The sequence below is a fragment of the Sciurus vulgaris genome (genome assembly GCF_902686455.1).
Source record: "Sciurus vulgaris genome assembly, chromosome: 8".
Lineage (NCBI taxonomy): Eukaryota > Metazoa > Chordata > Mammalia > Rodentia > Sciuridae > Sciurus > Sciurus vulgaris.
Window position 1 is genome coordinate 61,019,589 of NC_136468.1, and position 26,135 is coordinate 61,045,723.

General features: G+C 32.9%; 1 protein-coding gene across 1 annotated transcript in view; it reads left to right on the forward strand.

The window, feature by feature from the left end:
• LOC306667640 (cadherin-related family member 4-like) overlaps nucleotides 1-26,135 on the forward strand; it is a gene marked incomplete at both ends in the record, with an annotated part of 136,546 nt that overhangs the window by 59,271 nt on the left and 51,140 nt on the right. Inside the window, 2 exons of the mRNA XM_079150381.1 lie at nucleotides 19,282-19,423; nucleotides 19,600-19,853. Of these exons, the coding sequence (XP_079006507.1) occupies nucleotides 19,282-19,423; nucleotides 19,600-19,853 (396 nt within the window). The remainder of the gene's footprint in view (nucleotides 1-19,281; nucleotides 19,424-19,599; nucleotides 19,854-26,135) is intronic.

Below are 26,135 nucleotides of genomic sequence, written 5' to 3' on the forward strand. Positions count from 1 at the left end.
AGGTGAGTAGGTAAACTGTACTACATACAGACAATAGAATATCATTCAGCACTAAAAGGAAGTGAATGATTGACCCATACAAAGACATGGAGAAAACTTAAAAGTATATTATGAAGTGAAAAGAACCAGTCTGAAAATATCACACACTATAGAAATTTCAACTGTATGGCATTCTGGACAAAGTGAAATATGGAGACAATAAAATGATTAGAGACTATGAGGAGTTGGGGGAAGGAAAGGAAGAAGAGGCAGAACACAGAGAACTATTCTGCATGACCCTGTGCAAACCTATAAAAGTGGGCACTAATGTAAGTTGGACCTTGATTGATATGTGTCAATATAGATTCATTGATTGTAACAAAGTGCCACTGTGATACCAGATATTGATAGGAAATGAAACTGAGCATGTCTGAAAACAGGAGAATATGGTATCTCTGTGTACTCTCCACATAGTTTTACTCAGAATGTGAATCTTCTTCAGAAGATAAAGTTTAATATTAGGATAAAAGGAGCACATTGCTTAAAGGACAACTTACTTCCAAATAATATTTGTAGTAACAATTGTTTTATTTTTTTAATTTAGTGCTTTTTCTGAAACAATAAAAAAATTACGAAGAGTGTTTTGAAGATTTAGAGCTCTATAATGGAAAAAGTTGGGTTCTTTGCAAATTCTTGTGACAGAAGTCAGCTGGACATAGCATTGATGTAGTTTGTAAATATCTATTTATTTGGGTTTTTATATTTAATGGTAAATTCACACAATGCTAGAGACAGTTCATATTGGCTTGCAAGTGCCCTTTATTAATGTGTCTTTCCAATTTTTCTTTAAGTAACATTTTGGTAGTTTGAATATTTTCAAAAATTTTACACCATGGTATTTGGCAAACTCTATAATTTGGAAATTTCTTTTCTTTGGCAATGGATTTGAACTCTCTTGTTCAATAGCAGCATCCCAGTGTATTACCCCTAGTGTATGTAAAGTCTCTGAGACCTGGAATTGACCAAATCTTCTCTCTTCTGATTCCATACTCAGTATGTGGTTCAAGGAATTCTTCAAAGGTGGGATTCAAAAGGCATTTGTTGAGTTGTTGAATCTGTTTTGAAAGTTAATAGCAGTGATGTCATGATAGAAGGCAAATGAGAAAATTCAATCACCATAGGTGGAAGTACAATGGGAAGTGAGGCTAAAATGAAAGGTTAGTAGAGCATTTTTCTTAGGAAATAAGAGGGAGAAAAAGGTACATTTTTTAAAGGATAATCTAAAAAGGAAGCTCAATATCGTGTGTTTTATTGGAAATTAGAGATGTAAAGTATGAGCAAGGTTTTACATGCCAAAGATAGTGAATCAATAGTTACCATTTTTAGAACAGTATTGTAGCAAAAAAATCTAAAAGGCTGAAAATTGATGAATATTTGGATGAATAATTGAACAGCAAAGGCATGTGAAGGAGCCACTCCTCCTTCCCCTTGGGAGGACTGACAACACTTCGGGGCCTCCTGCTTCTTGGGTGGGTGCTTGCTTCCTCACCCAAAGCTCTGTGTGCCTACTCAGTGAAAGGAGGAGCAGGAATTAGAAGGTCATTTCCAGCTGGAAAGTTAAAAGTTTCGTGCTTCTTTGAAAATATTCAGAGTAATGGAAGGAGGGGAAAAGATGATAGCTTGAGGAATGATGATCATCTTTCCATGTAAAAAAAGAATCTGGAAATGTTGGTAAGTGGAAAGGAAAGATCCAAAGTAGATGGTGGATTAGACTAAATAGTTAAAGGTGGGAAGACAGTTACAGACTGGAGTGAGAAAAGGAATATAGGCAAGGGTACGAAGTCTACAGGAAAGAGAAAAAATATTTCTCAGGAAATAATGACAAAAATGTCCTGAAATAAAGACCCTTGTGTTACTGCTCTAAATATTTTATATACAGTGTATCTTAAATTATTCAAAAAAATCTAAAAGACAGGAAGTTTTTCATTCTTGTTTTGTAAGTGAGGAACTGGGATGTTCCCTGCCCAAAGGACATGTTATGGAAACAGGATTTGAACCCAAATTCTGACTTCAGAATGTGTAGGGCAGCAGGCAGAAGTCTGGCTTGAGACCTGTTTAATCACTTACCAGACAGATACCTCAGCCAAGTTATTTGCTACTTTATGTCTCTGCTTCCTTAGTCATCAAATAGGCACAGTATTTTCTTTCCATACATATGACCTATAGTGGAATAATGAACTTACTTGAGAAATTATATTTTAGAATGAGTCAAGTATGATTGATATGTAGAATGTTTTATGTCAAATGGACAAAGGTTATCAAAATTTTATTTTAGGGACTAAAAACTAAGTCCCTTATTTTCAAATGTCCTCGATGACTTCATTAAAGTAGACAGGGCCATATCCTAAAAATGAAGAAAAATTGTTTTGGAATCAAAAGAAACATGGAAAAGATTTGGACAAATTAATACTGAAGAATCCCCAGTAGTACTACTATTTTTACTCCAGTTTGGTAATGGGAAATTTGCCAGACCATAACAAAGGAAATTCCAGATTATGATTTAGCAGATACTCTAATGTTGGCTGCAGTGCCATTTTGCTTTCTGTCAACATTCATACCATCTTATATTATTGCAGTGTGTCAGACATACAATTGCACTTGCTATGGAAACAGATTTCTCATGAGATTCTGAACGTTAGACGACAACAATGTTGGATACATACACCCATAGAAGAGCTTTTCTTTTTGCATTTTCTCTTTTTTCTTGGGCCAAAAGAAGAAAATGCAGAAATGAAGTCTGAGGATGGGGGACTTCTTATTTTTGTGATTTACTTGACCCTGGATATGACTTTGCTTCTATTTTCAGTGTTTAATCTGGGACTTCGTCTTTTTCTAAAATGTAGCAAATCTAAAAGCCATGAAGAAAACCAGGGTGGGAAGTATTATTATTACTTTTTTTTCCTATTTTGGCTCAAGAATAGTCTGTGTGGGGATAAAAAGACAAAGGGAAAAAATGTGCATGCCCACCCACAACTGAAAAGCCCTCCTAAGTTAAAGTAATTAAAGTCCAGCTTGTGGCTAGAGGTTGTGTGTGTCTAAACCCCAGAGATAACATAAAAACGGCCTCTAGGCATCCTCTGAGACAGAAGATGTTCAATCAGATTCCAAGAACTCAAGAACATGTGTTTTACAAGGGAGAAAGCCAAAATACAAACTTTCCTGTAAGTACTGCAAATACCATATGGAAAATTGATCCCATAAACTAAGAAGAAAAACATAATAAAGGAATGATTTTTGAATCCCACTATGCCAGTTAAGGGATATATTTCAGTTTTCTATACTAATTTCCAGAAAATGACTGAATTAAAGGGGGAGATTTGATGAGTAGTTCAAGTATAATTTCTGGTTCTCTTAGTAAACTTTATACCTTGTCTTGTTACTTGCAAAATCAACCAGAGAGAGAAAGAGACAGACAGACAGACATATCATTAATTTCATTAGCTTCCTGTATTATTTTGGTAGTTTGGATTAGTATTTGTTTCCCCTCAAGTAAAGCTGTTGCATGGAAGCAAATTTATTTGTTTAAGTTGTAAATAGCCTCCTGATGTACAGAGAGATCAGAGAGGTCATAGTCTCTATTTGAGATGCTACTTACTGTATTTGTTTATGCTTATTACGGCAGAGTAGAGTTCAGTGGTGAGAGCATAAACTACAATTATCATAAGCTCTGACCTTACATAAAAATGATATTTTACATGATTTTTACTATTATTTTCAAGTTATGTAGTATGTATAATAACATTTTATCAAATCTTGAATTTTTCATGAGACCTCTGTGGTTTCTAATATTTAAAATTTTACTTTAATCAATTCAAATATATGTATTTTTATTGTCTCTTTTAGATAATCCTATCATGTTCTGAAGGACTTTTTGTGTTTTATAATTTTGTATACTTACCTTTTTCAGGGATTTTTTTTTTTTTTTAATAGAAAGGCCATTGTCTGGCTTATAAAATTATTTCTCTAGAATGGATTTGCTTTTATTTTTACTTGGCACTCTGAATATTATGTAGTCTGGATCAGATTTTTTTGGATCAAATTTTATATTAATTGCTTAATCTTTTCATTGAGATTCCCTCAGTATGAAAAAATAGGGCAAATTTGAATTCTGTACCAGGTAAAGCACATTGTTATAGATTTTATTTATTCTGCGGAACAGTTGCTTTTCCTTTCCAGAGCCCTGGGCAGAAAGGTTTTCTGCCATGCACAAAATGTAGGTAGCTTACTCCTAATGAGACTGTCAGCTCTCACCACTGACACTGCATAGACTTGTCACTTTCCACTTCTTACCTTTTTAAGTCTTGAAGCCTAGTGCCCCATGATCCCTATGCAGACACTAATGCTAAGGATTTCACTATTTGGATCTGAGCAATCTAATGAAGCAAAGTGTGAACTTGCACCTTTGTTCTGGCTTTCAGTTTTCTCTCCAGTAAGGCATCAACAAATTTCCATTTCTGGCTTGTAAATTTTATTCAGAAGCCTCAACTTTTAGCATTCTCGAAATTTAGTAGTAAAAAATTGTGACAGTTAATTTTTTGTGTCCACTTCACTGGTCCAAGGAATTCCCAGAAAGTTGAGAAAACATGTTTTCCAGGTGTGTCTGTGAAGGTGTTTTTTAGAAGAGATCAGCATTTGAATCAGTGGGGTGTGTTAAGAAGTTCTGCCCCCATCAATGTAGGTGGGTATCATCCAGTCCACTGAGACAGAAAGAAAGGTGAAGGGAGGGTGAATTCTTGCTTTCTGTCATAGAGTTAGGAAATCCATCCTCCCTGCCTTTGAATATCAGAGATCCTTGTTCTTGAGGAATTAGACCACTTGCTCTCCTGAGCCCTGGTTCTCAGGCCTTTATAATGGAGTTGAATGACACTGTCAGCTTTCTTTCCTTCTTCACCATGAAGTTTTCACAACTTTAGGAATGGATTAGTTTTTTTTTGTTGTTGTTGTTATTGTTGTTCTTGTTTTTTATCATGGTGCTGGGGATTGAACCCAGGGCCTTCTGCATTCTGCATAGGAAGCAAGCACTCTACCAACTGAGCTATATACTTGGCCCCAGGAAGGGATTAGTTTTTAAGACACATTTTGGTAATGTCAAGTTAACTTCTGATAGAAATATAATAGTCTCCTCTGTCTCTGCTCCTCCCTGCTAAACACATCTATAAGTCATGAACATAACATTAGAGACAACCAAAAAATTCTGAAAGATTTTAGGAAGAAGGGGAACTGCAATGGAACCCCAGGATTTGAGGAACAGCATATCAGCACAGCATCTCTTATTTCCTCACACGGCAAAAGGAAGAGAACTAAACTTCTCATTTCCTGAACCTCTAAGGAAAACAGAAGGCAGTCCAGGTAGGCTCATTCCTCCTCAGGATGGGATGGGAATTCCTCTGACAACCTCAGGGAAGGCCAGTGGCTTGGAGGATGGATCAGGATACCTGAAAACAATTAGCAGCCATTAGAAGAGTTCTCCCAAGATGTTCCCTGTCTCTTGTGGGGAGGCATCAAGGTGGGTGAGTTGAACCAGAGAACATCACCCAATGTTCTAAATGCAGCTAGGCTATGGAGACAGCCCCCACCTTAAGGCCTGGTACTCCTCTCCTGTTTTAGTCAGCTTTTTTGCAGCTGTGACTAAAAGATCTGACCAGAACAATTTTAGGGAAGAAAAGTTTATTCAAGGGCTTATAGTTTCAGAGGTGTTAGTCCATAGAAGGTAGACTCTGTTTCTCAGGGCTCAAGGAGAGGCCAAACATCATGGCGGAAGAGTGGGGCAGAGGGAAGCAGCTCACATGATGATCAGGAAGCAAAGAGAGAGACCCCATTCACCAGACACAAAATATATCCTCCATAGCCATGCTCCCAGTGAACTACTTCCTCCAGCCACAACTCACTTGCCTCCAGTTACCACTCAATTAATCCCACAGGGATTGATTCACTGATTATGTTAAGGCTATAACCCTGTCATTTCTCCTCCAAACCTTCTCGAATGGTCTCACATGTACACGTGAGTTTTTGGGGGACACCACATCTAAACCATAACACCTCTCCAACTGAGGGATAGTAGGGCAGCAGAGGTTACTGTTGGGTGATTTCTGCTACAACAAATTATGGACCAGGAGGTGGTCTCTGTCCCCCAGAAGCAAAAGAGATGACTTCTTGCTGAAAGACTGCCATGTCAGAAAAGCGACTTCACTCAGTTGGGCCTGAGTCTTCTCTTTCCCACTAGGAGACACTGGGAGAGGCAGGAGTAATTATGTAAACAGAAGCATTGAGCTTAGAATGCTTCTGGGTCTCAGATTTCCCTTTTGATGGAGATGTGCCTAGTGGTCTAGTTTGGGGAAATCTTCTTCTTTAAATTTATTTTTTTATCTGTTCTTTTTAGTTATACATTACAGTAGGATGTATTTTGACGTATCATATATACATGGAGTATGACTTCCCATTCTTGTAGTTGTACATGATGTGGAGTTACACTGGTTGTATATTCATATATGAACATAGGCAAGTTATGTCCAGTTTATTCAGGGAAAGCCTTTTCACTCCTATAGGCAGCAACAACTAGGAGTCCCAGTGGTGCCAGTCAAACCAGTGAGACCAGAATAACCTACACATTTCTGAAAAATAAATTGGTAACTGGGAACACAGCTCACAGAAATGTAGACCAGGACTGATCGATGTGTTAAACCTAAACAGTTACTGCTGTGTAAACAAACAAACAAACAAAAAGGTCAGAAATGGTGGCACACATCATCTACCACATGCCTGTTGAGGATAGAAAGTTTGAGCCCACCATGGGCAACTTAGTAAGGCCCCATCTCAAAATAAAAACGTCTGGAAATGTAGCTCAGTGATACAATGCTTGTCTATCATGCGTGAGGCCCTGGGTTCAATTCCCACATAAGGGATAAAATGTTCAGAATGCAATAGGAAATCCCCTGTTAACACATACCCATAGTGAGTTCAATCGGATGTTAGAATGAAGAGAATTTTAAAGCAGCCATATACTCCAATGTATAACTACATATACATATACTCCAATGTATAACTATAAATTACATCAGAGTATGGGATGCAACTAAAGCTGTGCGTGGTTACATGCAGAAAGACCTCAAATTAATAATCCAAATTATTCCCTTGAGAAACAAGAAAGACACAACCAAAAAAAGCACTCAAAACAAGATTGTCAAAATTTTTTTCCAGAGCGACTCCACCATTTTACATGTGTATCATTGAAGTACAAATGATTCAATTTCTCTTCATCTTCTTCAGTATTTTGTGTTATTGCTATTTTTATTTAAGCCATTTTGAGAGATATGAAGTGGTTATCACTTTGTGGTTTTACTTTCCATTATCCTAATGGCTGATGATATTCTTTTCATTTTTTTTTTTTTTTTTTTTTTGCTTTTGACATATTGCTTTAGGAATACTGTTTATATGTAATATTAACTTGTCATTTGTATTATCAACCTATTTTTCCTTCTTCATTTTACCTTTCAACATTTCTGTGTCCTTATATTTTTTATATGTAAGCAATTCTGTGTATATTTCTGAGTTCCCCTTTTTAAAATTTAAAACTTTAGTCTGTATTTTTTCAATTGGCAATTCTGACATATTTACATTCATTGTGGTTGTTGATACATTCAGATTTGTCCTGTAATTTTATTTGGACATTTAAAGAACTTTGTTTGTAGTTCCTTTTTTAAATTTTTCTCCTTTTTGGTTGACTGAATTTTTTTCTGCTTTTTTCACCCACTTATTTCAAGGACTATACATTATATTCTGTCAGTTAGTGGCTACTCTGAGGAATTTCCTGAAACTAGTCAGAGTTCATTAAGTAGACAGAAACTAAGGCAGAAGAAGAGGCAAAATTTAATATAAAGAATTATACTTTAAAGCACAAATAAGATTATAGAAGTCAATCTAAATGTAAAACTTGCTAATTAAAACTGCAGACCATAATACTGAATACAAAACCTTTAATACAGAGACCTTTAAACAACAACCACCACCACCAATTGTTTAGTTAACCATGGTAGTTAACTACAAATGTGCTAAAGGACAATGCTAAGTTTTCCTGAGGCAGCAGGTGTAAAAGAGGAGCCCCCATGACAAGACTGAGGAGGAGAAGACAGTGCAAGCACTGAGGGACCAGGACAGGGCTTCCTTCTCCTCAGGTTGAGCACATCACCTCTGAAAGAGGGTGTGTTTACCACAAGAGCCTGCAGCCTTCCTTGAAAAGAAAGATACCCAAAGGCCAGGGCCTAAGCTGGTCTACAGAAACAGACACAGAACCCTAATGGTCATTGGTATTACTCAGAAAGCAGGCTTGTCTGCTAATGGTGCTAGCTAAGGGAGCAGGGTACTGCTGGAGTGCTCCTCTGTTGATTTGTATGGGAACAGCTGAAGGGAGAGTGTTACTTGAGAGAGAGAGAAAGTAGTCTATTAGGGTTACTGGAATCCCTAAAATTATGTCAGCTAGCAAACAGAATGTTTAAAAGTTAGAAGGTCTAGTTCCAGCTTCACAAAGTCAGACTAAAAGAGTGATTAGAACCTTCAAGACAATCTTTACATAACTGACGTAAAAGCTGTTATGGTTCAAATCTAGAAGGTCCCCCGAATTCTCATGTGTTCAGAGGTGGATTTGGGAAAAGTAATTGGATCTTCAAGGCTCTGACCACACCAGGGGATTAATCCACTCAGGAATAAGTAAACTATGGGGTGTGGCAACTATTTGGAGGAAGTAGGTCACTAGAGGTGTGCCCTGGGAAGTCTATCTTCTCTCTAGCCTTTGTCTCTTTTTTCCCCCTCACTCTTTTTCTCTGCTTCCTGGTTGCCCTGAGCTGAGGAGCTTTTTCCCATCATGCTCTTTCCACCATGATGTTTCTGTCTTGGAGTCAGCCAACCATGGACTGAAATCTCTCAAACAGTGAGCCAAAATGAATCTTTCCTCTCCTAATTTGTGTTTGTCACAGCAACAAAGAGCTGACTAACACAAAAGCTTAACAAACATTATTACTAATTTGGGTTGACTTCAAAATATTATGATCCTTTTATTTCCTTTGCCTCTTTGATAGACAAGCCCTCAGTATGTATTTCAGTTTGTATTTTTAATAGCACTGTTTACTTTTTTTATTATGAACACTTTTAAATATCAATAGAAAATGCACTCAGATTTATTTACATATTGCCTAATCTTTGTTTTTCTATACTTTCTTCTATCCAGCATTTTGTGATGATTTCCCTTTCCCTTGAAATTTTTATAAATGCTTTTAAAATGTAGGATTGTTAATAATAAATCCTTTTTTATTTATCACAAATAATATTGAATGATAATTCAACAGAAACAAATTAATAGTGGTTATGGTTGAGAAGTTTGAAATATTACTTCTGCTAATATATTTTCTTCAGTGTTAGTTTTGTGAAAATGTGTCCTGGTATAGACTTTTTTTTTGTACACGGCTTAAACTATTTTCTGCTTTCTACATCCTCCTGTGGATCCATCTGTTCTTGAAAATACATGGTCATCATGTGGTAAAATGTTTCATCTTTTCCTTTCCTTTTATTTTCCTTAATTTGTATACCAATTAATTATACATAGTGTGAGGCAGTGTATCCTGTTCTCCACTTCTCTTAATCACTTCCTTTTTATTTTCTATTTCCTATCTACCATATTCTTTATCATTTCTTCTTAACTGTGCCTTATCTTCTGTTGACATATCAATTGCATATTATACTTTTTTTATTTCTTAAAGCTTAATTTAGTTCTTTTAAAGTATGCTTAGATTCATTTTTGTAGTCTGGTTTCTTATTTCTAATTTATCTCTTCAAATTTTATATTTTCACTTAATAATTAAAATATATGAAGCACCTGGAGGTCAAAACTCTTGATGATTTTTATCAGCAAATGCTCATATAATGGGTAACTTTCCTCTATTTGATCTTGCATGTTAATTCATGTATAAGTAGTTTAATTCTGATGGAATTTTTTATGATTATTTGTAATGCCAACAAGAAACACATATTTCTGTGAGATTATCCATACATACACATCTGAACTGTATTATCCCTCTTCCTTTTTGAAAATCAAGAATGGCTTCTTCTAAAGACAAATTACTTTTGCTTCTGCTTTGAGAAAAGGCTGCCTACTTATTAAAAAACACTATAATCTTTTTTCCAGAAGACCTGTGTCTGAGGTTCAGTGCTCTTAACTTCTTGCTGCTTTAAGTTTTAGGATCTAAGTGACAGTATAGTCACTGGCCACCTTTAGCAATGACTTGTAAATTTGAGTTCCAATTTCCTTCTCTATTTTTTTCCTGACAATGCAATATCAATGTTTTAGATCCATTAAGTATATTAATCACCATTTTTAAATTTCGGACTTAGTTATTTGTAGTAGTACAGTCCTTCAACACAATCACTGATTACTACCAAAATCAAAAATTCTCAAATATACTTTTGATTACCTAAACTTAGTTAATACATGACAGTGATTCTGTCTTAGAAATTACTGTTGTACACAGTCAAAACATTTAAGAATATTCAGGGGTAAAAATTTTGCATTTTTATAAAAACCTTTTAAGAATTTTTTATCACTTTTATTTTAACTTTACCTGAATGGGCATTTTTATCTTTTCCTGCATTTTCATTTGAGATTTTTAGAGGTTATTTTAGAGATATTTTGGAGATATTTCAATGCTAGTTCCAGATGATTTGTTAAAAGTTTAGGTTACCTAAGATTTTACCACACAGATAAGAAAATTTAGTTCCCATTAAACTTAGCAAGAATTGGAACTCAAAGTCATGGGGATAAACTTATTCATGAGAATATATTTATGAGGATAGTAAATTACTCATTTTAAAGTTGTCCTGAAATTTAATTTAAATTAAGGGAAAGATGTTTTATGAATAGAAGTTCTATTAATATAGCTTTTTTTGATTTAGATTATTAATGTGAAAAATTTATTCTTGACTTCTATTCAGATAATATATTGTAAGTCATCCACAATAAAAGTGCTAGAAAAAAATGATAAACACAAAATATAATTTTTATTGGAAATTTATCAGTTTACAAAAGACAAAGTGAATATGTATTTAAAAAGTAGAAAGAAAAAAAAAAACCCTAACTCTAAAAACCTAATTAGGAAAGTGAAAATTTTAGGAATCTAAACATATCATTTTCAGTTTCAAACAATGACTTAAGAATTTTTCCATCATATCTCCAACCATTATTTTCTATTATTTATTGCATAATTCAATGAATCACTAATATAATACATTGAGCACATCACAATCACAGGAGTGGCTTGCTCAAAATAGAAATTCTCGGAACCCATCATATACTAAGGAAATTAGAATCCTTGGGAAACTGGGTACCTTTATATTTTAAGAATTCCAGGTAAATCTAAAATAGTTTGAAAATAGTCATGAAATGATCTCTGGATTAATTCTCACACTCAAATTACATAATTTGGATCCTGAATTGTTCTTCAGCAACTTATATTGGCTTGAGATGAATTTCTCTACTATATTGTTCCCTTGCTTTCTGTAAGAATTCTTTTTAAACTACTATGTCCCTGTTTTCTGAAAGCCTATAGCAGTCTGTGATGATTGATTGAGCAGACTTATTTTCTATCCGTTGAATACATTTATGTTTTGTCTTGGAGTTTGGGATGAGAATAATCCTTGGCATTATTACCATGTAATAATGTCTTTTCACAGTTTTTAGAATAATATCTAAAATGTATATATAAAAACATGATTTTGTAAATAAGCAGCCCTATATGAATGATTATATGTATAATTACATACACATGTAATATAGTAATTATACTTAAATTTGAAGTTTTAATTTAGCAAACATCATGCTACACAATCACACTATCACTGTCCAGGATGGGAGTTTTGGAATAAGCTTGATTTTTTTGTGCACTGCTATACCAACGTTGCCTTTGATGTCTCCTACTTTTCTAGATTAGTTTATGCTCTTTTCAGAGATCCCATGTATCCTCAGTTACAGGTATAAGTGTACTGTATTGTTCTCTTTTATTTTGAAGCAAGAGAAGGCATTTTTTTCACTTTTATACAAAAGCATCTCCTCCACTCATTGTCTCTTGTCTTACAAATAAAGAATTAATTTTTTTCCCAATTAGTATTTATGCTCTGGGATCTCTATGTCTTCTCTCTTTTAGTGTCTGTGTCTCTGTCTCATTGTCTCTGTTTCTCTCTCTCTCTCTCTATATATATATATTCACACACTCAATTATGAATATGTATATATATATTTATGGGTATACACAGCTATAAATATACAAATATGTATAGACTATATACAGTCATACATTGAAATTTATATATTGTATTTACATAAACATAGATATACAAATACTTTTATATAAACATCAATGTAATATATAATATATAGATATGTATATAAATTCATATATGCACACATCCAGAATGAAAGACCTGAAGATATCAAAAATATCAAAAGAAAAAAGTTTATAGTACCCTTGAATATTTAGCAAATTTTCTATCATTTTGTTTTGAAAAGATACCATATAAATATAAATTTAATGGAGAAAAGACATGAGATGTTGGTGTTTGAGTAGCTGTGTTTTAAAGGCCCACCACAAATTTTGCTGTCTAGACCAGACGATGATTTCTGATATAGTTAAGTTTCTTCTAACTTCCAATGTCAACAAAATAATTTGGGTTTGTGTTAACTCATAACTGCACATGCATTTATATTTAAATGTAATGTATACTTAAATCTTAATTTTGCAAATGAATTTTTTTCTGATGATTTATAATGCCAACAAGACACATGTATTTCTGTGAGATTGTGCCAAGCATACACATTTGAACTGTACTGTCCTTCCTTTTTAAAATAGTGTTTCCCAACTGTTATCACTGTGGCTTCTGAAATTGAACAGGAACACATGGTTTAGTACCCAATTTTTCTGTTTTGTGCTTCCAGTTCTGTCTCACCAAATAGTAACAACCTTGCTTAGTTTATCCTTTGTGTCACACACTGATTTTATGATGAAAGTTCTAGTTAAAACTAAAATACATCGCTGTAAATAACAGAAGTTGCCAAGTTTAAGTAATAATTTCAATAAGAATGAATGCAGGGATATGTATCTTAACCAAAAATTTAAAGACTCATTTACATTAAACAAGTAATATATAAATGTAAAAATGATTGCAATGTTCATAAGGTGGAAATATTGTTTTGAATATGGACTTGATCTTGAGAAGTTTCATTTAGAATATAATTAAAATAATATGAAACTGTGATACTTCAGTAGAATTAATCATTTTATGTATTAGAAAATTTGCAAATTATCTTGCCTTATTGGTAAATTTAGACTTCTTTTTTTTATGATTAGTAAATGTGTAGGGATTGATGAAAATAAAAACTTCAAGAACTCATCACAAACTAGCATTTGATGTAATATGTAGAATACTATATTCAAAAAGCCTTTGCTATCCCTTAATATTCTTATTTAATTTGTCAATCTGTAAGAATCAAGATCTTCACAACACTGTATGCAATATATAACTCCATTTGTTTTCTCATGAATTCTCTACAGGCCCTGAATATTTAGGCAAATAATTGACAGTCATCATTTTCAATTTCTCACACCTTCTCGAAACATTTCTGTGAAAGAATGCCCTATCTACTGATAACTAATCCCCTAGTTTCCTCTTATAGAGTTAATTTTGTTTTATTATTTTGTTTTTGTACTACTCTGCTTTTCATAATAAGAATCAGCGTATAGTGCCCATGTTAGTATAGCAAATTATAATCAGAAATTGGGTTAACTTTATTAAGTTTCCATTTAGTATTTTTTATTTAACTATAATTTGTATAAGGAATGGTTCGTAGCTGCCCAAATTGTTTGTGAATTTAACTTATTTGCTTTTTAAGACTCAATACACTTTCTACCTTTAAAGAAACCCATTCTATCTCCAGAATATAAAATGAAAAGTATAAGTACTTTTTAAAAATTATAATTTCTACTTTAATAATAATAATTTATTAATTAAGAAATAAGAAAACACAGATGGCTTTGGTTTCTTTACTAAAAACCTTAGATTAGTGTGCAACAAGGTCAAAATTGAAAATGTCTTTTCCTGTTACTTAAAGATAATCTTAACTCAATTTATTTCTCTTTAATTGAGAACAGGTTTGAAAGAACCTCCTGGATACATTAGCTAAGTTTGTTTTTTGTTATTAAAATTTAGCTAATAAATATATGTAATAAAATTCCAGAGTACGAGCATTGCAGGAGTTTAATAGTTCTAAATTTTCAATGTGCATAACAACTAAAATCTTAGTTTTTCTCCCTTTTTAGATTTTGTATTGATCAAATTTCCATGAACTAATAGTTATACTTCTAATATTTTAATTGAGAACACTTAGAGACATGTGTATGCTTTGTTATACTGTAATTGGAGATCCAGTTAGTCAGGGAAATGATGATCTTTTGCCAAAATTAATTTTGGCAAGCAACTTTGGAATAATATATTAAATCTCAAACCATAAAAACAGCACCTCAGAAAAAAGGAACTGATGATTCAAGGTTGGCAGTGTCTCTCTGTGCTTAATTTAAGGACTAGCTTAAAGGCTGGTCACAATAATATTGGAGAAGGAAGAATATATCCTTCCAACATGTTCCCAGAGTTCAAAAATATAATGGAGATATCAAAAAGATTGTTGAAAATTACAGCTTTAGAAATTAGGTCAAGAGATGGATTTGGAAGCTACCAATAAATAAGAGCCAAAAATTATAATAGAAATATTTCTTGAAATCCTTTAGACAATTTCCCTGTGAGGAATATGTATTTGCCTGTAGCCTCTCTCTTTTTCAGTAATGTTTCCTCTATTTAGGCTTGTTAATTCCTCATTAAAGAGATACATTAATTTTTGAAGGTAACAAGCTTTATAATACAATTCATAAATAAGTCCAACTTCATTAAATCATGACTCTCTCATTTAATTCTCATCCCGTAATTGTAAAGTGCTTGTTCTTCAACAATTCTGGTTGTACCTCCAATTAACAATGTCCTTTCAATAATGGCACTATGCTATAACCTCCTTAATAAAGACTTCAGTGACCATAAGTGACTTTTTCATGTGTCTTTTTAGAGTAAGACTCTTCAAAACTAAGTAATATACTTTCCCGTAAATTGTTTGTGCAAGAGCTATGGAATATTCAAACAACCATTGTTAGTTGTCTGGTCTATTTCATAATAAATCAAATGAGGAGCGAGGAAAAGGTGAATGAATGAATAAGTCCAATAGGTGGCAAAATGAATTTTCTGTGAAGAGACACATTGGGCAGATATTGAAAGGTGAGGAACTCTGTCAAAATTCAGTTTAGATTTAAACCAGCTTGATTTTTTTTGCCATCATAGAATCTGAGCCACTTGCTATGGGTGTGCGGGGGTAGTGTGGGAAGGAAGAGAGATCTGTACCTTGCATAGAAATTATCCATAATATAATTGAGCAATTTCACTCTCCAAAACAAGAACAACTTGGTTCAGATCATATATTTCCCTGAAAAACTCTGTTTGCTCTTGTTTAGGTGAGTAAGCACTTATTACAAAGAAGAAATATCATTTTCTTGGTGGGGCTCTTAAAGGTAATGTGTAAGTAAATAACATCCTTATTGCACATGGGAGTCCTTGGTAGAAATAGTGAAATTTAATTATCTGAATATTAACATGATATTAACTCTTGAAGGAAAGCAGTTTTTCTGAAATGTATAATATTACAAGGAAAAATCAGCAAAAAGAACATACAATAACAGATAATAATGAGAAGAAATTAATTTTTAGCCTAATAGAATCCCACCTAAATCTTATTATACCTATTAATTACTATTCTTTAATGTGTTTTGGTTTACACCTCCAATACTCCTTCTATATCTGATTTTACATAGGAATTTTCTCCAACATTTTGCATATACTTTTCATTTCAATTACAATGAAAAAAAATAGAAATTTTAAATTGAATACTGGCAATAATTTTCATTTCGTAGAGAAACTAGATCTCTATGTTTGGTTTTAAAAGGTTTTATAGCTGACATTTCATTTTAAAATGTTTAAAATATATTTGGTCTATTTAAAAAAATAAAATTTGATTAATGAGGGAAAAGAGCTTGAAATTTTGTTAAAACTTTAAGCTAATATTATGAAGAAGTTATGAAACACACAGACCACAGTTGCCTAGAAGAGTTTAGGAGGGCATATAATGGAACTATCATTTAGGTGATGAAATATGCCCTCTTTCAATAACTGATACTGTTCAGAATTTCTCATAAGGAATAGATACTTTTTTCTAAGTGAACACATAAGTAGGTTAGTGTGGCATAGTATGAACTTATTATCATGAACTAAAAAGCTTAGTAATACTTCAAGAAGTATTAGTAAGGGAAATAAGGAATGTGTAATCTGATTTAGGCATTTTATTTTCCTAAATCATGGACATAAAGTGGTTTCACTTCACATTCCATTCTGAAAAGTTATCTTTCTTGAGTGTTATGGCCCTTTGGAAATACCTATCAGACTATCTGTATTCTTTTTTTTTTTTAATAATTTATTTATTTTGATTCACTGTAAACAAATGGGGTAAAACTTTTTTCCTCTGGTTGTACATGAAGTAGAGTCATACCATTTGTGTAATCATACATGTACATAGGGTAATGATTTTAGTCTCAATCTGTTTTTTCCCTTCCCCCCACCACTCCCACCCCTTTTTCTGCTATACAATCCATCCTTCCTCCATTCTTGCCTTCCCCCCAACCCCCCATTATGTATCACCACCTCTTATCAGAGAGATCATTTGGCCTTTGGTTTTTTGAGATTGGCTTATCTCACTCAGCATGATATTCTCCAACTTCATTCATTTGCCTGCAAATGTCATAATTTTATTCTTCTTTATGGCTGAGTAATATTCCATTGTGTATATATACCATGGTTTTCTTTTTTAATGTTTTAAAATTTATTCTTATTGTAAACAAATGGGATACATCTTGTTTCTCTGTTTGTACATGAGGTGGAAGCATTCCATTTGTGTAATCATACATTTATCTAGGGTAATAGTTTTTGACTCATTCTGTTATTTATTTCCTCCCCCCCCACCCCTCCCACCCCTCTTTTCCCTCTATACAGTCCCTCCTTCCTCCATTCTTGCCCCCCTCCTACCCCCCCCCCCATTATGTGTCATCATCCGCTTATCAGTGAGATCATTCCTCCTTTGGCTTTTTGAGATTGGCTTATCTCACTTAGCATGATATTCTCCAATTTCATCCATTTGCCTGCAAATGCCATAATTTTATTATTCTTTATGGCTGAGTAATATTCCATTGTATATATATACCACAGTTTCTTTATCCATTCATCTTTTGGTAGTATGGCCATTTTGACAATATTAATTCTGCCTCTCCAAGAACATGGGAGATCTTTCCATCTTCTAAGGTTTTCTTTAATTTCTTTCTTTAGTGTTCTGTAGTTCTCATTGTATAGGCCATTCCAATACTCCTCAAAGTATTCCATGAAATAGAAGAGGAGAGAACCCTTCCAAACTCATTTGATGAAGCTAATATCACCTTGATACCAAAACCAGATAGAGACACATCAAGGAAAGAAAATTTTCAAATATTAGAAAATATCCCTAATGATCATAGATGCAAAAATTCTTAAGAAAATTTTAGCAAATTGCATACAAAACATATTAAAAAGATAGTGCACCATGATCAAGTGGGTTTTATCGCAGGGATGCAAGGTTGGTTCAACGTCCAGAAATCAATAAATGTAATTCACCATATCAACAGACTTAAAGTCAAGAATCACATGACTATTTCAATAGATGCAGAAAAAGCATTTGATAAAACACAGCATCCCTTCATGCTCAAAGCACTAGAAAAAATAGGGATAGTGGGAACATTCCTCAACATTGTAAAGGCCATCTACACTAAGCCCATGGCCAATATCATTCTAAATGGAGAAAAACTGAAAGATTCCCCCTAAAAACTGGAACAAGGCAGGGATGCCCTCTTTCACCACTTCTATTCATCATTGTCTTTGAAATACTAGCCAGAGCAATTAGACAGACCAAAAAATTTAAAGGGACACGAGTAGGAAAAGAAGAACTCAAACTATCCCTATCTGCTGATGACATAATTTTATATATAGAGGAGCCAAAGAATTCCACCAGAAAACTTCTAGAGCTCATAAATGAATTCAGTAAAGTAGCAGGATAAAAAAATCAATGCTTATAAATCGAATGCATTTTTATTCATAAGTGATGAATCCTCTGAAAAAGAATTTAGGAAAACTACCCCATTCACAATAACCTCAAAAAAAAAAAAAAAAAAAAAAAAACTTGGGAATCAATCTATCTGTGTTTTTTTTAGGAGCTAAAACTACAGTAATTACTTTGTGAGAAAGCATAATTCTAATGCAGTCTGATTTAATTATGAACAGAAAGTGCTTATCCTTATGTTTTTGGCAATGAAAGACATCAATAAAGCTGTTACTTTAATAGATTAACAATGTCTGCTACAGTTGAGAAAGAAAGGAGAGATGATAGCAAGTAGCTTATTAGTTTGTATCCTGTATGATAGTCAAAGAATCTTAGAATTCAAACATTCCTAAAGGTACTTTAATTCCCTTTTAAATCTAATTGCTGAAAGCATACACTTGTTTGAGATTTAACTCCTATACTGGATTGTGATTTCTGCAAAATAATAAATAGCTGAATTTAGAGGCAAAAAATACTTGAGATAAACAAAAGTGAATATCTCCAACAAGTAAAACTCTTCAGTAGTGAAATGTACTTCTTCTTAGGTAAAGATGATCCCTTTTTAAGTATTATTAGGAGATTTGTTGACATATATCCCTAGAATAAAGGGAAATAATTACTATAGATAACCTTGAGTTTTCAATCTATTTTAAAAATTTAATTATCATAAATGGCATGAGCAATATTACATAGGAAATATATACCCACTAAATAAAATATGGAATTCACTGCTGAGTAACTCCAAATAAGAAAGTTTTATGATAAAATATTAAGCTATATTCTTCTAATGTAAAATAATCAAGTTGACTTGTAAAAGCATGCTCAAACAATAGTGTGAAAGCAAAACTTTGTACCATAAAATTTAGATTAGTAATTGATTAAATATGGCAGCATTTTTGAGAAAACCTGAAATAGATAATATCCTTGTGTTATAGAATATAAATGATGAGCCTCCTGTATGCAGTCCACCACATTTGGAAACTCAGATTTACTCCCATGTTAAGGTTCCTTTTGTTCACCTCAACTGTTCAGACAGAGATTCTCCACAGGAACATCTGAGCTATTCAATTGTAGGAGGTAAGACAGATGATTGCAAATACATCACTTCTATGCTATTTTATAAGCTACGCATGTGAGATATTTTGTAACTGTTGGAAACATATCAAGGAACATTTTAAAGTAAAAGCTTAAACAATAGGAAAAACAATACATAATGTAGTTTTCTTTCTGTTTTATTACCTCATCATTCTCAGGAAATACAAATAATCGGTTCACACTTCGGAGACTAGGTGTTGATCCTCCTTTTCTGGTCATGAGGGAGAATTTCCAGTATGATGTATTTCAAGGTATTCATGAACCAACAAGTTTCCAGTTGCTTATTGAAGTCACTGATGAATTAGGTGGGAATAAAGCTCGTCAGCTGTCAGCTACTACTACAGTCATAATTCATGTGCTTCCCTGGACCTCAGCACAGCCGACTTCTTCCACAAAAACGGTTACAACTACAGTAAGTATCTAGTGATAAACTGCAATTCTAAAATAGTCTGAGTTAGTCATAAACATAGAAGGTGCTTGGGTACTCTTACAGGATTATCCTGATGTTTTGGCAATGAAAGACATAAAGGAAAGTTACTTTAGTACAGTTGAATTCTCATAATCAAAATAAGGATAAATCATTGTAGCAGTTAACTATTGAATTTGAATTAAAGTCAATATATCATTGTTAATAATTTTCGCAGGCCTTTATGCTGTTTAGAATTCTTAGTTATTTTGTTGATTCTCACCATCATATCCTTTTCTCTATTTAAATTAATACTCAGAAGAATTTTGTTATGAACAAAGCACCATAACACATTTCTAAAAATATTCAATATCTTTTCTTTTTTTTTTTTAATTTTTTTAGTTGCAGAAGGACACAATACCTTTATTTTATTTATTCATTTTATGTGGTGCTAAGGATCAAACTCAGTACCTCACACATGCTTGACAAGCACTCTATCACTGAGTCATAATCCCAGCCCAATAGCTTGTTTTCTTGAAAAACATAGTCTCACTAGAAGACAAGACATGTACTTTGTCTTGGTCAGTTCAAGCAACAAAAAATACCACAGAATGAGTGGCTGAAACAATTAACATTCATTACTTAGGATTCTGTAAGCATGGAAGTCCAAAATTAACACAATGGACAATTCAGGGTCTGGGAAGGGCCCATTCCCAGGTTCATAGATACTTACCTTCTCATTATGTCCTCATGTGGTAGAATGAGGGCTAGAGACCTCTCTCAGATCTCTTTTGTAAGGGTGATAATTCTATTCATTAAAGTGCCACACTCATGACCTAATCACATCTGAAGACCCTACCTCTAATACCATTACGTTGAGGGTTAGGATTTCAATGTGTGAATTTTGAGGGAATACAAATATTTAGTCCCTAATGTATTTAGAACAGTTTATATAAATAGCACACAGGTGTCAAAAGGTAGTACAATGTTACTTAACTTTGAGATTGAAATAAGCTGTTTACTCTAGGATGCCATGAGTTCTCCACAAATAGAGGGAAAAACTTATGATGTCATTCTTAATGGACAGGTATTAAGTGTGTGTGTGTGTGTGTGTTTTCATGTAAAGAGAAGAAGAAAAAAATTGTAGGGAGGAGGCATAGAATTACCCTGAGAAGAATATAATGTATTCTGAGGAATGTTGAGAGGGCAGTAAAGCTAGAATTGCCAGAATAAAAAGGGCTGAGGATGTATCTCAGTGCTAAAGAAAAAGAAAGTTCATGGTAAACATGTAAACTATTAGAACATATGATGTAAAACTGAGAAGTATAGATACTAATGAAGACAGGAAGTTATAACCATTTCAAATAAGGAAAGACAAACCCTCCATGTTGGGTAATCTTCATTATGCAAATAAAGAGAAAAATCAATTAAGCAACAGAATTGGTCGGTGTGTATACCCTGTTTGATTTCACATAAAGTTGTCAGTTAACTAGGTATTCATATCTATGTCCTAACTAACATTAGAATGATGGAATGATGGTCTCATCATAACTAAGTTAACCCAAAGAGAGAGACTCTGAAATTTAAAATGTCCATTTGTTAAGCAAATTTCACCCATTGCTTGATTTCATGTCAAGAAGTTTTGTATTAGTTATGCAAAATCCTTGTAACCCAAATTTGAATATCCTTGATTTAAAAAAATTAAATTGGATGAAAGTGGCATAGGACTAGTAATCCCCCCATGCTTAAAAGAAAAAAATTAAAATGATCACTGTGAGAAAGTAACAATATTCTAAGCTTCCAATTATTTCTAACAACTTTTCAATTCAGTGGATATAACACATGATTGAATACAGCCATGTTCATGAGAAGATCAGATACTACAACCAAAAAGTAATACAACCCCAAAGGTAGAAGCAGAAATGCAGCAATGGATTATCGAACACAAACTGTAAAATAATTGTGTTTATTAAGTTCAAGAACCATAAACCAAATTTGAAATCTGACTAGAGTGTTGGAGACTAAATGTAATACAGAATATTTTAAAACAGATCAAATATATCTAAGAATTTAATATAATACCTGAAATTATGATGATAAATTGACTTAATAACTATTTATAAATAGCTTAAGAGTTAATTAAGAACTGAAAATAGGTCAGAAGAAATTGTTCAGAATAATGTTTGGAAAGACAAAAAAGTGATGAAAAATACTAGAAAAAGGTAAGGACATAAAAATGAGAAGAAGAGCAGTTGTTTATTTTGATTTGAAATACAAAAGACAGAGAAAAAAGGAAGTGTCTAGTTGTTTTTCCAAAACCGATAGAAAACACCACACTGTATATTGTCTTACAGTTCCATTGAGGGAAAAACAGAAATCAATCTATATTTAAATTTACATAGAAAAGCTGCATTAAATTCAAATATAACAAGAATATTAAAATCTGTCAGAAAAAAATATTTCCTTCAAAATAGCTACATTACACGACTTTATGATAAGAAGCCAGAAAAATGAAAATGTTCAAGTTGAAAAGTGCCAACCTAGAGTTCTATATGGAATGAATGTATGTTTAGGGGTGTTTATGCCCTTCGTATATGTTTTTGCTACATCTCAAGTTTATTATGTAGTATTCTCATTCATTCATTTCTAAATATTCCTATTTTCTTAACTTCTAAAGATATAAGGAATTTTCTAGCTATCTTTTCTTATTTCTCATTTATTTATTTAATATATTTATTTACTTGTGAAACTGGGGATTGACCTCTGTGCCCTCTGCCACTGAGCTATATAGTGGGAGCCCTTTTTATTTTTTGTTTTAAATTTTGAGACAGTGTCTCACTAACTTTCAGATGCTAGCCTCGAACTTGCAATCATCCTGCCTCTGCCTCCCGAGCTGATGGGATTACAGATATGCACCACTATGCCAGGCTTTAATATAATACTAAAATCAGAGATAATATTGTGCAGATTTCAATCTACTGAAAATCTTTTAAGACTTGTTTTAGAGCCTAAAATATTAACGAACTTTGTAAACGTTCATGTGGCTATTGTATGGATGTCAAAGTGGCACTATAGAACAATAATAAAAGAATGACAGATTCACAAAATTATATTGGACAATTTGTATGGGTATATGCAAGTAGGAACAATCCTCTACTTAAATCATGTCCAGATGAATTGTAAACTTAAATGTAAAAATAAATAAAATAACTAAACATTAGAAAGAATAGAAGAGACTACCTTAATAATTTTGGGATAGAAAAGACTTTTTTAGGACTAAAATAAAAGAAAGAACTTAGTCATAATGAAAATTTTTAGAATATTGAGAACCTTCGAAGTAACTTCTTGGGCTGGGGTTGTGGCTCAGTGGTAGAGCGCTTGCCTGGCATACGTGAGGCACTGGGTTAGATCCTCAGCACCACATAAAAATAAATAAATAAAATAAAGATATTATGTCCATCTACGACTAAAAAACTTTTTTAAAAAACAAAGTAAAAACTTCTTATTTAGAGTGAAATAATGGGAAATCTGACTTTTGCTTCAGAATAATCAGAGGTGGGGAGGAATAAGTAAAAATTAAATCTGAACACAAATTGGTGATCATTAAAATCATGTGATGTGTATCTGGTGAGTTACTATATTTTTAAACTGTCATATATGTTTTAGGCATCACGAAAAATAGTTCAAAATAACAGAAAGGGAAATCATGTGATCGTTTTGCATTTTGTTGAACTATTAGTTTTTGATATGGTAAATTGTTCCCCAAATATTCTTCATAAATAAAATACTCTAACTTACTCATTAAAACCTTGTTTCCTGCTTTAGAGCTTTTTGTCACACTTCTTATATAGTCAAACTCTACAATTTAGGCTGTTAATCATGAATAGTATTCTGGTCATCACTAAATTAGTTCTCTGTCTTTCTGCCTATGGCACCATAATTAATCATGAAACTTTCTTTCACATTCAACAAATATGTGTTCAAATAATTTTATGAGTCAAGTAAAATTTGCCTAAAACCCAATTATATCGTTGGTGATATTGTAAGATGTTAGAGTAGCATTCCAAAGGGTTAAAATATATTGTTTTTATTTCTGGCTCAACATGAACCTCGCCTCCCTATTATGAGTCAATCTTCTGTGCTGGATCTTATTCCTTTGGGAGAGATTATTTTAGCCTGTACTGCTATGGGGAAAAAATCTTAACTTACATTAACACATGAATTTCCACCATCCAAATTCCTGATTAAGAAGGCAAAATCTAGTAAAGCAAAAGGCATTGTAATAAAATATAAATAAATTCTGTGGCAAAATGTGAAAGGAGTTTTAAATTTGTAGTTGAGCTAAGTGGAACTGTAATCCATATACTTCCTTTGGCAAAGTACATTAGGCTTGCTAGAAGAGGCAGACCAATTAAGGCTGTCTGGAAATGATTACCAACCTGTGACTTATGAATTTATTTCCAAGGAATAAATGCTTTCCTCCATAAGCCATATGAGCTTTAATGTTTGTGTGTGTGTACTTATATAACACATATATCTCTGCAGGGACATATATGTGCTCTCTTGCAAAAAGTATAACCAGACCAGAAGAGACCTTAGAAAGTCTGTAGTTCAACTTGCAAGAAGGAGAAATGATACAATATAGGTTATAACTTCCACCTGCTTGAGAGCAAGTAAACAGACACAAAAGCATACATACATATTCTAAGATGGTTTTCTAAAAACTAATGTCTAAAGGTTTATTAGATATATGACTAGCTATTATTTATAATTGGGAATGTTATAAAATTATTATTTTTGTCTCCACCTGTCTACTCACCAACTATATAGTTGAACCCTGGTTTGGCTGTTGGCATACAAAGTTGAATAACTGAGAGAAAAACTTTCCAGGAATAAATAGAATATCTAACTTGAAGTGGTTTAAATAATAAGCATTCTTATTCAGAAAAGGGAGAACTATTAAGGCAAAAATTTGAAAACACCTGCATATGAATCTAAAAGACATGGACTTTATTTTCCAATCAGGGAAGATATAAAGAAGGAATACAAGATAAGGGTGTCAGGATCAGATATTTCTATATGTTTATGATTTTGAATATTAGTGAAGGAAATATGAAGGGAATATTGGTAGATGGAGGAAATAGTGCACATGAACATAGATAGACTAGTTTAAATAATCCAGAGTTAAGCCCTGACATAAGACCTTCATGTTGAAATGAATACTACATCTAAAATATACATAAGCGATAGAATTTACCATCTATTTTGTTTGAAATTGATGTATTATAATATGTACTTTTATAATATATCTTGGGAAAAGGAATTTCTCTTAAAACTTAGCCATTAAAATTATAGACTGTTTTATTATGATTATTACAAGGCAGATCTTTCAATTTAGAATGTTGAATTAGATATGAAAGCATAGAAACATTTCTAAGTGGTTAAAGAACACCACCAGAATTTTATCTGCTTTTAAAATATAACTTTAAAAGCCCATTACAAAAATAGAACATTCTTAAAGCCAGACTGCTAACAGTGTGCGCTTGTGAGTTTTAGAGAAAGGCCTCATGATTAAAAGCTCAAAGTAATTAAAAATGGATCAATTACAATATAATTATTATAGGAGACATCTTCAGCTAGAGCACAAATTTTTAAACAAAATTTCTTGTAGGTTCTTGAAAAAGAATAGGGTATCCCATACATTGTAATCTACTGAAAGCATTCCATAAAGACCATTACATATTTTATAGTCCCAAATATGGTACTTGATAAGTCAAAAGACCCATGCCGTACGTTATAAGAAAGGTATGTGGTAGCTCTTAATTGGGAGAGGTGGGGGTTCATGAACTGTTGCAGAATCTGATGAAAGCTATAGTCCCTCATTGCAGTACATTGCCCACATATATGTGTGTACAAAATTTTATATTACATTCTAGAGCTTTAAAAACTACCCATGGAACCCAGATTATGAAACCCTGTTTAAAAATGGGTTTATTGCTACACTTGATTTTGTAAAAATGTTTCCATAAGCAAAATGTTTCTATTAGTGTAAATAATATAAGATAGGCCACTAACACATAGCTTTAGAAAAAAATACTATGTAGAATATTCCTTAAATATATTAACATTTGTCAGGCTCTTATTGACATTAGAATAAGTAAAATAATACCTGAAGTTTAAGAAGAAAACTAGGAGTAAATCATTTTCCCTTAAATGTAGAAACAATTAAGTAAGCTAGTAATAAATAAATCAAAACCTAAACTAGCTAAAATAAATAGAACTGTTATC